Source organism: Bos indicus x Bos taurus, chromosome 19 (genome assembly GCF_003369695.1).
Source record: "Bos indicus x Bos taurus breed Angus x Brahman F1 hybrid chromosome 19, Bos_hybrid_MaternalHap_v2.0, whole genome shotgun sequence".
Lineage (NCBI taxonomy): Eukaryota > Metazoa > Chordata > Mammalia > Artiodactyla > Bovidae > Bos > Bos indicus x Bos taurus.
In genome coordinates this window covers 34,876,675-34,890,311 of record NC_040094.1, presented here as the reverse complement: position 1 = coordinate 34,890,311, position 13,637 = coordinate 34,876,675, and the positions used below count along the sequence as shown (strand labels likewise).

At 42.9% G+C, this 13,637-nt stretch overlaps 1 protein-coding gene across 6 annotated transcripts in view; it reads right to left on the bottom strand.

Annotated features, from left to right (window-relative positions):
* ULK2 (unc-51 like autophagy activating kinase 2) overlaps positions 1-12,650 on the bottom strand; it is a 58,057-nt gene extending 45,407 nt beyond the window's left edge. For 4 of the 6 annotated variants that reach the window (XM_027519593.1, XM_027519594.1, XM_027519595.1 and 1 more), the window contains exons 1-5: positions 12,510-12,650; positions 11,550-11,642; positions 10,213-10,254; positions 5,315-5,347; positions 4,869-4,905 (exon numbers count right to left, since the gene is read on the bottom strand). In XM_027519593.1, the coding sequence (XP_027375394.1) occupies positions 4,869-4,905; positions 5,315-5,347; positions 10,213-10,254; positions 11,550-11,642; positions 12,510-12,599 (295 nt within the window). In that variant the 5' untranslated portion in view covers positions 12,600-12,650. Of the gene's footprint in view, positions 1-4,868; positions 4,906-5,314; positions 5,348-10,212; positions 10,255-11,549; positions 12,472-12,509 lie in introns of those variants that run through there. The other 2 variants (XM_027519596.1, XM_027519598.1) reach the window with 2 other exon arrangements.
* Positions 12,651-13,637: the final 987 nt, after the last annotated feature.

The window sequence follows — 13,637 nt, the reverse complement described above, 5'->3', positions numbered from 1 at the left end:
GAAAAGGCATTCCATAAACACTTAAGCCTACAAAACCAAGTCTCATCTGTGGGAGTAAGGAATGGGAATTCACTTTTTCTCATTGTTTTTACTCTAACAATTTAAGTCTATGAAGAGGTATCAAATATCTCAAAAATTTTAATCAACTTATTGTAAAGAGAACTGATTTATGTTTATATCTTCTATTCTCATCAGCGATCCTTTATGGTTTTCTTTTCCCACTTTTACTGGGAAGAATGAGCATGACAACAGATGCTTAGCAAATGCGAGTTTCCTCCACAAGCCAAAAGTAAGTCCCCTTCACATCAAGTACTTGGGATAAATGTCCATATTTAATCCCAAACACTACCTGAGTACAAATTAAAAACACGTGATATGCTTGGCTGGCGAGACTAAGGCATTACCCCCAACTGGACCTGTCAGGGGGCCGAGGCCCACACCTGTCTCCTTTTCACCTCCCAGAGGCACCTCTCCTAACCAAAGACACCTGTAAGAAGCTGCGTCTTCACTGCTACCAAGAGGTGGTGGGGACACGACTGGAGAGTCATCGCTATCCAGCAAACAGCCACGCCCACACATGCACACCAGAGCATGGCTGGATGTGGAGTCAGGCTGCCTTTGTTCAAATCCCAGTTCTTTCACTTACTAATACTCACTGCACAGCCATGGAAGTTGACCCCTCTGTGCCAACTCCTCTACAGAAAACTGAAAACAGACTAACCATGTGGGGCTGTTGCAACATTCAAACAAGACAGCACGTTTAATCATAAAGACTTAAGGAAAACACCTGGCATGTAATAAGTACTCAAAGGTAAAGTGAAAGTGCAAAGTGTCAGTCGGACCAACTTTTGTGACCCCCTGGATCGTGGCCCACCAGGCTCCTCTGTCCAAGGAATTCTCCAGGCAAGAATACTGGAGTGGGTTGCCATTTTCTTCTCCAGAGGATCTTCCCGACCCAGGGATCAAACCTGGGTCTCCTGCACTGCAGGCAGATTCTTTACCATCTGAGCCACCAGGGAAACAAGGTAGTCAGTACACAAATGTGTATTTTATAACAGTGGATCTAAAAGTCAAAAGTCCAATTCCTTCAATCTACATTAGGTATTTAATATCCGGGCCCCCATTTTGACTTCTTTGGCTCAGATGGTAAAGAATCTGCCTGCAATGCAGGAGACCCGGGTTCAATCCCTAGGTCGACCCCATTTTAGAGTCTCTGTGAACATACTTCTGCCCATACAACTCTAGAACATGTTCTTTATAACCTTCTCTTATGCACTTAAAACTAGGAAAGACAGAAATAACACTAATACACTGAACAAGTGAAATATTACTTTTAAAATCATTTTAATGAGTGACATTTTGTCCTTAATATCTTCAACAGTGGAAACAGTGACAGACTTAATTTTGGGGGGCTCCAAAATCACCGAAGATGGTGACTGCAGCCATGGAATTAAAAGATGCTTGCTCCTTGGAAGAAAAGTTATAACCAACCTAGACAGCATATTCAAAAGCAGAGACATTACTTTGCCAACAAAGGTCCATCTAGTCAAAGCTATGGTTTTTCCAGTAGTCATGTATGGATTTGAGAGTTGGACTATAAAGAAAGCTGAGCACCAAAGAATTGATGCTTTTGAACTATGGTGTTGGAAAAGACTCTTGAAAGTCCCTTGGACTGCAAGGAGATCCAACTAGTTCATCCTAAAGGAAATCAGTCCTGAATATTCCTTGGAAGGACTGATGCTGAAGCTGAAACTCCAATACTTTGGCCATCTGATGCGAAGAACTGACTCATTTGAAAAGACCCTGATGCTGGGAAAGATTGAAGGCGGGAGGAGAAGGGGACAACAGAGGATGAGATGGTTGGATGGCATCACCAACTCAATGGACATGAGTTTGAGTAAACTCAGGGAGTTGGTGATGGACAGGGAGGCCTGGTGTGCTGCAGTCCATGGGGTCACAAAAAGTCAGACACGACTGAGCGACTGAACTGATTATCTTCAAATGAACTAAATCCCCATGGTTTAAAAATTACCAAATACTTTTTTCTGTGAGGGCTATTTTCATCTACTTTTAAAAATTCCTTGGGGTTCTTTCCCTGATGCTCACTATTAAAAAGAAAAATCCAAATGCATTAAAACATACAAAAAGTGAAAGCTTCCTTGCTCCCCTCCCTAGAGATGAATGAACACTGTTAAACTCTGGAGTACGTTCTCCCGGTTCTCCCAGCTCTACTGACACTTCCCTTGCAGATGAACGCAACGATGACAGCACATTAGTGGGAGGGTCAAAGCAACAACTGGCGGAGAAGGCGATGGCACCCCACTCCAGTACTCTTGCCTGGAAAATCCCATGGATGGAGGAGCCTGGTGGGCTGCAGTCCATGGGGTCCCACAGAGTTGGACACGACTGAGTGACTTCACTTTCACTTTTCACCTTCATGCCTTAGAGAAGGAAATGGCAACCCATTCCAGTGTTCTTGCCTGGAGGATCCCAGGGACGGGGGAGCCTGGTGGACTGCTGTCTATGGGGCCTCACAGAGTCAGACACAAATGAAACGACTTAGCAGCAGCAGCAGCAAAGCAACAACTGGAGCTTTACTGCTGTAACATTTTAAATTACACTGAAGCAATAAAAATGGATGGTACGGCTTTTTCCATCTCATTCATTTACATTTTCATTTTAGGGCTTAGAAAACTTTTGCTACTGTCAATGACTGCAGCTGCTTAGAACTTGTATCTTTGCCCCATGATACATGCAAGTTTATCTGATTCAGAGACCAAATTCTAACACTGTTTCTGTGCAGAAAAATTAATGATCTCATTTAGGCTGTTTCTGGGCACAAACTACAGTAGAAATTCACGTATTTCTATGAACACGGAATGCCTACTCTCAACACAATCCCACAAACTGAAATTCTCTTGGTAAAAGCTTAACATTTTAAAGGCACAGCCAACATGAAAACTCTCAGACGGATGAACTCCTGAGCAGTTGGCCCTGACAGGGCAGGCTCAGCCGTGGCTGCCAAACTGAAGGTATCTGCTAAAAATAATGTTAAAGTACAACTTACCAATTACTTTCCAACTTCCCTTATTTTAACTTGCAATCAAAAGAATTTGTTTTTTATCTTTTGAAGATGTGAAAGGCACTTTATCAAACCAAATACAAGGACTAAATGGGTGTCTTGTGATTTAATGGCATTATGCCCTCCAGACCTCTGACAGATCTTCTTGATCAATGCTCCCCAACAGAAACATAATGTGAGCCTTATACATACCTTAACATCTCCTAGTAGCCACATTTTCAAACATGAAAAGAAACTGGTGAAATAATATCTATTTAACCTAGTACTTCCAAAATATCATTTCAGCCTATAATCAACATTAAAAATCTTGATATAATCACTCTTTCTTTCAAAATGCAATGTGTGTTGCATATCACAGCATACCTTTCAATAGCTCAACAGCCCCATGTGGTCAGTGGCTACTGTAGTGGACAGTACAGCTCTAGACAATGCCTTGAGTACCTAAGTTATTCGACACATCTCTTCAAGTGGCAGACAGGGAGAGGTTAAGTATGACCATTAAGTATGACCAGCAATTAAGTGACATAACAAAGGAACTACTGCAAACCAGCCTGCCTGTCTTGACCCCAACATTCAGGTAAGCTCTTCATTCCCTGCTCTCCTGATCTAACACTACTGCTCCAGAACATCCAAAGCAGAGTTCAACATCACATATAGATTGTTGAGGAAGCTAACAAACCTGCTACAGCAGCATCAGCACCTGTGTCAGCCCACAGGCTTTCTGTTAGAAAAGAACACTGATATTCCGACAAGGAAGTGAAATAGCTAAGTGCCCTTCAGCTTGACCCCGGGGAAAGGGGCTTTTACCTGGATCGATAAGAAGTCAAGGATCTCAAGATTCAGAGGTTAACAGAAGGTAGAAGCAAGGTGTCTTCTAGCTCTAACTCCTCTCCTCCAATAGAGAAAAAAATGCCCATCTCTGAATTTTATCTACTAGCAAATGACTTTTTGAAAAACCTTTTTACCAAACTGACATAATCTGAGAGAATCTCAGGAAAAATACCAGAGAAGGCAATGGCAACCCACTCCAGTACTCTTGCCTGGAAAATCCCATGGGCGGAGGAGCCTGGTGGGTTGCAGTCCATGGGGTCGCACAGAGTCAGACACGACTGAAGCGACTTAGCAGCAGCAGTTTTAGGCTGAGAGATGAACCTTTTACTACTTTTTTATTTGTTTGTTTTGCCTATTTCCCATATACTTTCAAGGGTGAACAAGTAGGTGCTGACTTCATCTAATGTCCTTTAAAAAGTACTTTGGAGGGACACAATTTGATCTGAACACGAACACACTTTATATATGGAATTTCAAGCAACATCTAGTACTAAAACCTTACCTCTATGCCACAAAATAATGTCAAGGTTACCCTGAATCCCTTACGACATCTTTTAAAATTTACAAGCAACATTCACGTTAATAAACACATCCTAGGACATATTCTCCCACTATTTTTTTTTTTAAGGAGATGAAAGAGACTAAAGGTTCACTGCCAGCCCCTAACTAGAATCCTTTGAAGAGAAATTTTGTTGGTTTTTCTCTGATGGTGAGAAACCTCACCTCTCAAACTGTCAGAGAAAGGCACACATAAACAAGTACTTATATACAAGCAAAGGAGTAAAACCACAACACACAACAGTCAGGCAGCAAAGCAACCACAATTAAACATATACAAATATTTATTGGATGTTTCTATACACGTACAGAAAACAAGGGTAGCATATTTCAGAAGTAAATGAAGATTAAACACACTATAGTACTATACTGACCACTGACAAAGTCAAAAAATTACCTTGCAAATAATCTGCCAGGTCTCCACCATTGCAATACTGATATACAAAACAAAAAGTAATTAAAATAAGACACTGATTCAAGATTATTTCAATTCATTATCAGCTTTCTTTTTTTTAATTTGGCTACATGGCATATAGTATCTCAGTTCCCTGACCAGGGATCGAACCCACATCCCCTGCATTGGAAGCTTGGAGTCTTAACCACTGGATCACCATGGAAATCCTATCAGTTAATTTTAATTAAAAATACATTTGTAATATTATAAATCCAGTCCCAAACAAATTATAAGAATCATAGAATCAACATTTTAAAATTTTATATTCCTTATAAAATAGAATCTAAATCACTGAAACTTTATTAATTCAAATTTCAAATAACCTGTCAATTTTAAGGTATGCATTAATCAAAAGAAAAAAATTAAAAAGAAACCTGGATACTACCTACCTCCATCACCAGAAAGACAGAGTTGGGTAATTCCTGAAAAGTAAACATATTATACATGGTCTAGATTAGAGAAAAAAGCAAGCAAAAATTTTAAAATAATGATTGTTAATAAAATAGTATACGTATTCATTTTAAAGAAGTAAAATGAAATCACAAAATCCATTAGTAAGTGAAATTTAAAATCCCCTAAACACTGACATAAGCATCTCAGCTTCAATGACACTAAATGGCTAATGTAGTCATCAAGAAGTTCAAGTCTATTCATGCAAAGAACTAAAGGAAGAGCAACACTAAATGTGCAGTCTCGATTCTGAAACACATGGTCTGGGATGCTTTGTCCTACCGGCCCACACACACCTGAAGGAAGCATGTACTTGCTGGGATTCTTAACTGTAATATAATACATTTCCACCTTTTTGCTTGATTATCTTCACCTCAACAGCTGGCCAATATTTACGTCTGGTATGTAACCCCATACCCTTCTCCTACTCATATAATCAGAAGCTAAACACACACACAAACACACTTTACTTTGAAAAAACGGGATATCACATATAAATATCTGAACCTTGCTTTCCTTACTCAATAATATACCAAAGAAATCCATCCAAGTCAAATGCATATGCACAAGTCTTTTTCCTAACTGTCATATGTCATTGTGTGACTATATCACCATTTAAGCTGTTTCCTACCAAGGAACATCACTTGTTTCCAGTCTGGGCCATTATAAGCAAAGCTGTATTGTTTCTTGGACACACATCCTAGTTCTCAGGCTTTTATGGCCCTCGGATAGATGTCCAGGATTCTGGGTTGTTTAGTCAAGGATGTGCAGCTCTAACATCCTTGGCAGATACTCCTCAATGACAGACTTTTTAACTCCCTACTATAAACAGGACACTGGTCCAGGCCCCGAGGGTACAGCAGTAAGACAGCAGAGTAGAATATCCTTTTCTCCCTAATCTTAAATTCTAAGAAGGGAGGGTCAGGAGCAAGTCAACAAACAAAAGCATTAAGTACACAGAGCCTGGAGATGATGATAGGTGCTTTGGGGAAGGAGGAGAAACAGGGTTGGGAGGGGACTGCAATTCCATTTAGGGTGGCTAAAGAAAGCTTCCTGAAAACACACCGTTTGAGTGAAGACATAAGGAAGGTTGAGGTGTACCTGTGCAGACAACAGACATGGCGATCCACCTGCACATATAATCTCCCTGCAGGAAGGAGGCCCTCGGCATGAGGAAAAGGGGGAAGTGGCCAAGAACCACAGGAGGCCCAAGTAGACAAAACAGAAGCAGCAACATGCAGAGAAGGGGAGACCGGGGATAGCGGGGTTTGTCTTTCACGCACAGAAACAGGAGCCCCTGCAGGACCCATGCAGATAAGGAACACACCCTGACCTGCATTACTGGGAGTACTTGGACTGTAATGCCCAGACTCTTCCTCAGGGTGGAGGCAAAGTGTCGTCACACACTCCAAAAATCATATCCAAAGCCTGACATTTGTACCAGTGACACATCTCCTCCTCAATCACACCAGTAAGAATTACTGCACTTACTACTTTTGCCAATAGGAAAGGTGAGAAGTGACATCTTTCACCTTAATTTACCTTTCTCTACTTGTTTATGAAAATTTCACCCATTTATGGCTGTATCATCTGACATAAAATAAGTCTTTCAAAACTTTTATGTCCCTACTTTTATCGCTTCTGAGTTTATCTTGACTTAAAATACCTTTCTAGGGACTTTCCTGGTAGTCCAGTGGTTGGCAGTCCTCCTGCCAATGCGGGGGACACAGGTTTGATCTCTGGTCTGGAAGGATCCCATGTGCTGCTGAGCAACTGAACCCTTGCACCACAACTACTGAGCCTGTGCTCAGCAACAAGAGAAGCCACCGCAATGAGAAGCCCGCGTACTGCAATGAAGACCCAGCACAGCCAAAAATAAAAATAAATAAAATACCCTTCTAGCTCTTAGATTACATATAGTCATATAAATATTATTCTAAGATCATTACTGCTTATTTTATATATTTAAGCTTTTGAGTCACTGAAAATTATTCTGGAAAAATGATGAGGACAGATGTCTCAGTTTGCCAGCATCATGTATTGAACGAATCTCTTTTTCACTACACTAAAAATTAACAAGAGGTAGATGTTTCCAGACCATTGACATTCATGCAGGGAAGTATTCCCAGCTGACAATACTTACCTCATGCCCAAAATACTCAAAGATATGTATCTTTCAAAAGCAGTCATGATATCACCCTCCGAACGGCTTTGCACCATCCTTGGACTAGCGATCCATCCCGTGTGAGCCCTCCACCGTCCCCTACATCACCCAGCACTCCCTCCACTCCCAGCACTCCTGCCACATCCCTTCTTCCAGGTCCTCACTCTTGTCTTTCCTGTCGGGTCCTCACAGAGGCTGCATCTGCGTGGGAAGCTGACCTGCCTATGCCCAGCCCAGCCTCCTCCCACTGTATTACATGACTATAGATTCATATATGTGTTTAGAAAACTCTAAAACAAATATAACAAACAGTGGTTATCCCTGGGAAGTGCCATATCTTTTCTAATTTATTCATTTTGATAATGCTGGAATATTTAAACTGTGAGTGAGTGAGTGAGTGAGTAAAAGTCGCTCAGTCATGTCCAACTGTTTGCAACCCCATAGACTACACAGTCCATGGAATTCTCCATGCTAGAATACCGGATCTTCCCAACCCAGGGCTAGAACTCAGGTATCCTGAATTGCAGGCAGATTCTTTACCAGCTGAGCCACTAGGGAAGCCCCATTCAAACTGTTAGCATATATTACTTCTGTAATTAGGGAAAATGTGTTTAAGTGTCATCTAAAGTGAAACCTGAGGACTACAATGTCAAAAGTTCTCAGTTCATCAAAGTGCACATAAGTCTGAGATAGACCTCCACAAGTGGCGGCCAGTGTGAATGGTGCTCGTCTCCAGTGGATAAAATGACTGCACCCACCTCTGCACCCCACACCCTGTACCCCAATCAGAATCCAGCGAGCAAATCTAAACTCTGTCTACTCAACAGCCAAGCGTCAAGATTATATTCATCTGACCAAGAGTTCTGAAGTCTATTTTTATAAATTAATTCCAGGAGTACACAATGCACAAAACAGTAAACATTTCTCAGCAGTCACCTTGATATTTCCAATTGTTCCACAGTTCTGGTTTCTGGAACATGTTCTCCCTAATGATATCTCATTCTGCAGCCAAAGCCAGTACTTTAAAATATTCATTTCGACAGACAAAAATCTAACTACACTCTCCACCCTGAAAGCAAAATCAACTCTGAACTTGATAGCGTTTTCTGTACCTCTCAAGAGACAGGCAAAGAAGAGTTAATATTACTTACCAATTTTTACACGAGGCACTGACTTGTACCTCGTGGTGCCCTCTATCTACAGAAACTCTGACAACTACACAAACAGCTCTGAGGAGAACCAGCATTTCAATAGGGATTGTGACATCAGATTAGTTTTGACTTTAACTGTTTTTCCCTTTTCTAGGCTGCTTTGAATTTCTCAAATGAAGGAATGAATTGTATCTATTTAAATAGGTAATAAAATATACCCACAGAGTATACATGTTCTGTATATGGAATCTGTTGTATTTTTGGAGATCACACACTGACATCAAAAACTTTAAACCTGATCGTTCTGCTTGTCCCAATAATTCCAATTCTAGAAACTGAACTCACAAGACATAATCAGGTATCTTCAGAAGTTATGTATTATCCTTGGAGCATTTTTTTGTAATGGGAAAAATCTAAACATCTTACAACTTGGGTAGAGTTAAATAAATACTTTGCTGTATGATATGACTACATAAAAAATAACTATTTTTTAAAGGACATACAGAAGAGCCCACTAAAATTAATCACACTGAGAGCAAGGCCTGTTTTACAAATGCCTGGCACACAGCACCTCACCGCATGGAACCTCACAAAATGAATGAATTTGAATAATGTAAGTGTATAGGGAAATGGTTTTAGCTAGAAATAAAATAGCAGAATCACATAACACACTCATTTACTTCCTGGAATTCCACTGTCCACACTAAGAAAACAAAAGAACAGAGTAATGTGCATCAAGCACCTGGTCGGCTGTGGAAGGAGTGGAGGGAAAAGCTGAATGCACCGCCCCTCAGGATCAGACTCCTGGAGTTCCCATCAGGTGAATACCACTAGAAGGGTGATTCTAGGATCCAAGGATTTTAAAACACAATATGGCCCCTAAATACAAGCCAACTACTTGCTCTGGTGCTCCACCCAATAAGCAGGAATTTTCTCTAAACCTGGGCTTTTGAAAAGGATTTCCAAGGGTGATTTTGACTATACAGAAATGTTGCCTTAGAATGTAACTTCAGAATCCAGCCTTCCCACCTCCAAAAATAATACGACTCTACTGTACCCAATCAACATAAACAAATCCAGGTGATGAATCTGCAGTTTCCTTGTTATCATGCCATGTTATCGCCTAATATCACCACTATTAGCAAACATTGCTTCTGCAATAAGAAAAAAAGCTCTAGTTGATTTTTCAATAGCCCAAAATAGTCCTTTCTACATTCATCACAGAAATGCCAGATCTCGCGTCAATATTTCTCTACTTGACCTAAAACAACACTACTGTAGCATATTATCATTTATCAGTAAGTTTACTTATGCAGCACATTATTTTATCCTTTTGCCCTATACTATTTTATACAAATTCTTAATAAACACACAACTCCAGCTATATATCTTTTCAACAAGAAAAAAGCAATTTTTCTGTTTCTATGATGACATTTAAATTTGTATGAAATGGAAAAAATTTCTATTAAGTTCTTTATTAACAAACATACATATATTTCTTTGAAAATCCAAAATAAGGTACCTGAACATCATAGAGTGCTACAATGTTTTCATGCTGAAGTTCCTGTTAAGAAAATTGAGAATTCAAAATATTTGTATTTAAGAATTGTAATTTTTCAATATGCAAATAAAATTAAGTATATACACACATTTATATCCATTTATACTATTTCTAGTATACTACACTTTTGTTACTAGTTAAAACAATTCAGTCTAATTAAGAATAACAAGAAATGTGCCTGATCAAACTACTTGGGGCAAACATTTTTTCACTGTCCTAATTTATTCTCATTTACAAAATAAAACGTCAGTATGACCACATATTTTACTGCTAGTCTTTTAGATTTAATACATAATTTCTAACAAGAAAGGCCTAAAATTCCAAACTGCTTTTAGAAAGCATGATTTGCCTAAAAGAAAACAAAATATAATTCAACAAGCTATAATTCTTACCCAAGAGCTGTCCACAGAACAGCAGTTCTGATGAACGTTAGATGAAGGTTCCATGTTTATATTACTTTGGGATTAAACACACCTAAACCTATTTCTTCACTGCATATTTTTTTCGAATTTCTTTATAATGAATCAAGGGCTTTGTGACTCTCCAAGAAGTATTAAGTAAACATGACTTTCCACATTTATTTGACCATGGACTCCTTTCCCCCCTCAAAGCATCCCACTTGGATAATTCTGCTTATGAGTGATCTAAAAAGACAACTTCCAAGGAAAATAACTTTGCTCAATTTATAAGGAAAATAGATTACAACTGCCCCCAGTTCTCCAAAAAATATTTAACAAGAAAGGAATCAACAGAAAAAGAGAGAAATAATGCGTAAGAGAGGCCTGTGTGTAGTGGTAGTCACTCAGTCATATCCGACTCCATGCAACCCCATGGACTGTAGCCAGCCAGGCTTCTCTGTCCATGGGATTCTCCAGGCAAGAATACAGGAGTGGATTGCCATGACCTCCTCCAGGGGATCTTCCCCACCCAGGGATTGAAACTGGGTCTCCTGCACAGGAGGCAGACTCTTTACCATCTGAGCCACGAGGGAAACCTCCAAGAGATGCCTGCCTCTTCTCAAAGGACAACGCAATAACTAAGGGAAAGGAATGATGAGAAGCTAAAATCAGTTTTCATCTAATCCCTCTAAGCACTGACCAAGAGCCGCAAGCATCTATTCTTAAAAACAGCTTGCAAGTACTCAATGTTTCAAAAAACTGAGCATGCAAAAATGAGAGCAACAGGTGAACATTCTCAAACTTGGGGTCAACTACCCAAACTGGAAAGGATGTCATCTTGTGTTCATTTAAGTTTTATTCTAGTGTATCTAGTATGAAATACCCCATAAAGAAACATACCTTTAAGATTTTAATTTCCTTCCCAAGCAGTATTTGTGATTTTGACAGGTTCTTTTTATTAATACTTTTAATGGCTACCTCCCAATCAGTTTTCTGGAAAGGAAAAACAATTACTCCTGAAAATTATTCCACAGAAACAACTGAAGAGAAACAAAGAAAAAAGAATCTATAAGCATAAAGATGAAAACAGAACCCAAATTTCTAACAAGAAAATGATTTTACAAAGGTGTAGCAAGCTAACGTCCCACAAGACAGCCAGTAAAAATAAATATGAAGCCTCCGTAGTAACTAGCAATAAATGGGGAAAAAAAAGGACACACTTTATCTACAACGACTTAAAAGTTATGGAGGATAAGCTGGGAGATGGTTAACAGTTAACCGAAAATAGGATTTGACAGCTAGGCAGGATTAAACGATTCGTGGTGGTTTTTTTTTTTTTTTTCTTTCTTGAGTTTTAAGTTATTCTCACGATAAAGGAAAACTCGGTAATATTGTATTTACTACTTTACAGGCTGAGCAACCAGGCCAGCCAGCCCTCTTCAGACCTGCCCCTTGGCTCAAACTCTCTTAGGATTATTTCCACTCCTGAGGTGCCTTTCCGAATTCTTTAGATTCTAAAACCTGCTGGGAGCCTGTTTTCAAAACAGCATAAGCTTAAAAAGAAAAAAAAAAAAAAAAAAAAGCTGAGCCCGCTCTCGGGTCGATTTGGGTCTCCCCGCCTCACCCCACGGCCGGCCGTCCGCCCAGCCCAGGAACGAAGGTGGGTGGGCGGTCGGGGCTCCGCGCGGGGAAACGCGACACTGAGTTGGGGAAGCCCGGGGCTCGCGGGCCACCTGTCCATTTTCCGCTAGGTCTGCAATTCTCCGCCACCGGGGAGGGTCCGAGCGCGACCGGACCGGCCCCGCGCCACCCCGGCCGCAGCCTCACAGCCGCCGCAGCCCCGCCTGAGGCGGGGCTCACCTGGCGGTGCCGCCCCCGGAAGACCACGGCGAAGGCCCCGTGTCCCACGAGGTCCCGCTTGCTGTACTCGAAGTCGCCCACCACCTCCATGGCCGCGCCCCGGGGTCGCGCGGGCGGGCGGCGATCAGCACCGCGGGCCCGCCGGCCCCGAGCGCGCCCGCCGGCCGCCGAGCTGGGGCAGCCGCGGCCCCGGGCCTGGGCGGGCGCTCATGCCGAGAGGCCGGGCAGAAACCGGGAAGCGCCGCGCAGGGCCGGGGTCAGCGAGGCCTGGCCCGGCCCCGGCCGCTTCTCATGCCGGCCGCCGCCGGCCGCTGACTCCCTGACGAAGCGGGCTCCCTGAGGAAGCGGACTCGGCGCTGCCGAGCAGGGGCGGCGCCGTCGTCGTCACTGAGCACTCCCGGGGCCGCGCGAGCGCCGGGGAGAGGTGCGGGCCCCGGCGCCCCCCATCCCCGCCCGTCTGCGCGTTGGCCTCTCCGAGGGTGCGGCTCCGCCCGGCCGCCGCCCTTCGCGGGCCCGGCCTTGTGCCCTCGCCAGCCTAACCAGCGAAGGGCCCGCACGCGCGCGCCGGCCGCTCCGCGCCGACTGCCGGCCCTCCGCGACGTCAGCGCATCTTGAATGCCGCAGTGCGCGGCGCGGCGGACGCGCTACCTCCGCCGGGAAAATGAGTGCCCAGCTGCCGTTGGAGGCGGGAAGAAGCGCGCGAACCGGCGGCTCCCAGGGCTAGACCCGCGGGGAGGCGGGCTTCCGGGAAGGGGCGGCAGGAGGGACGGGGGCATCCCTGTGCAGTGTGGACCCCACTGATGCGATGAGGGCAAAGGAGCATCTCTTGTATCCAGGCCTTTCCGCGCCCTGCGAAGCCAGAGGCCTCGCCGCCAAGCCCCCACCCTTTTGCATTTACCCTCATGGGTGTGTAGGTCAGGGATCCTGCACCTTCTGCGGCCACTTGGCTTCTGTGAGGAACTGATGACAGTCCTAGAGAAATAAATGCGAATGCTCGTAGACTCAGTTTTGGTTGTTTTCAAGGCTCTAGTGAGAAACTGCTTCCCAGCCTTGGGTGTCCTGCAGCGTGGCCTCCGGCTTCCTTTGAAGGGCCTAAAAGAGTTTTCTTTCCTACCAGCTCATTAACAT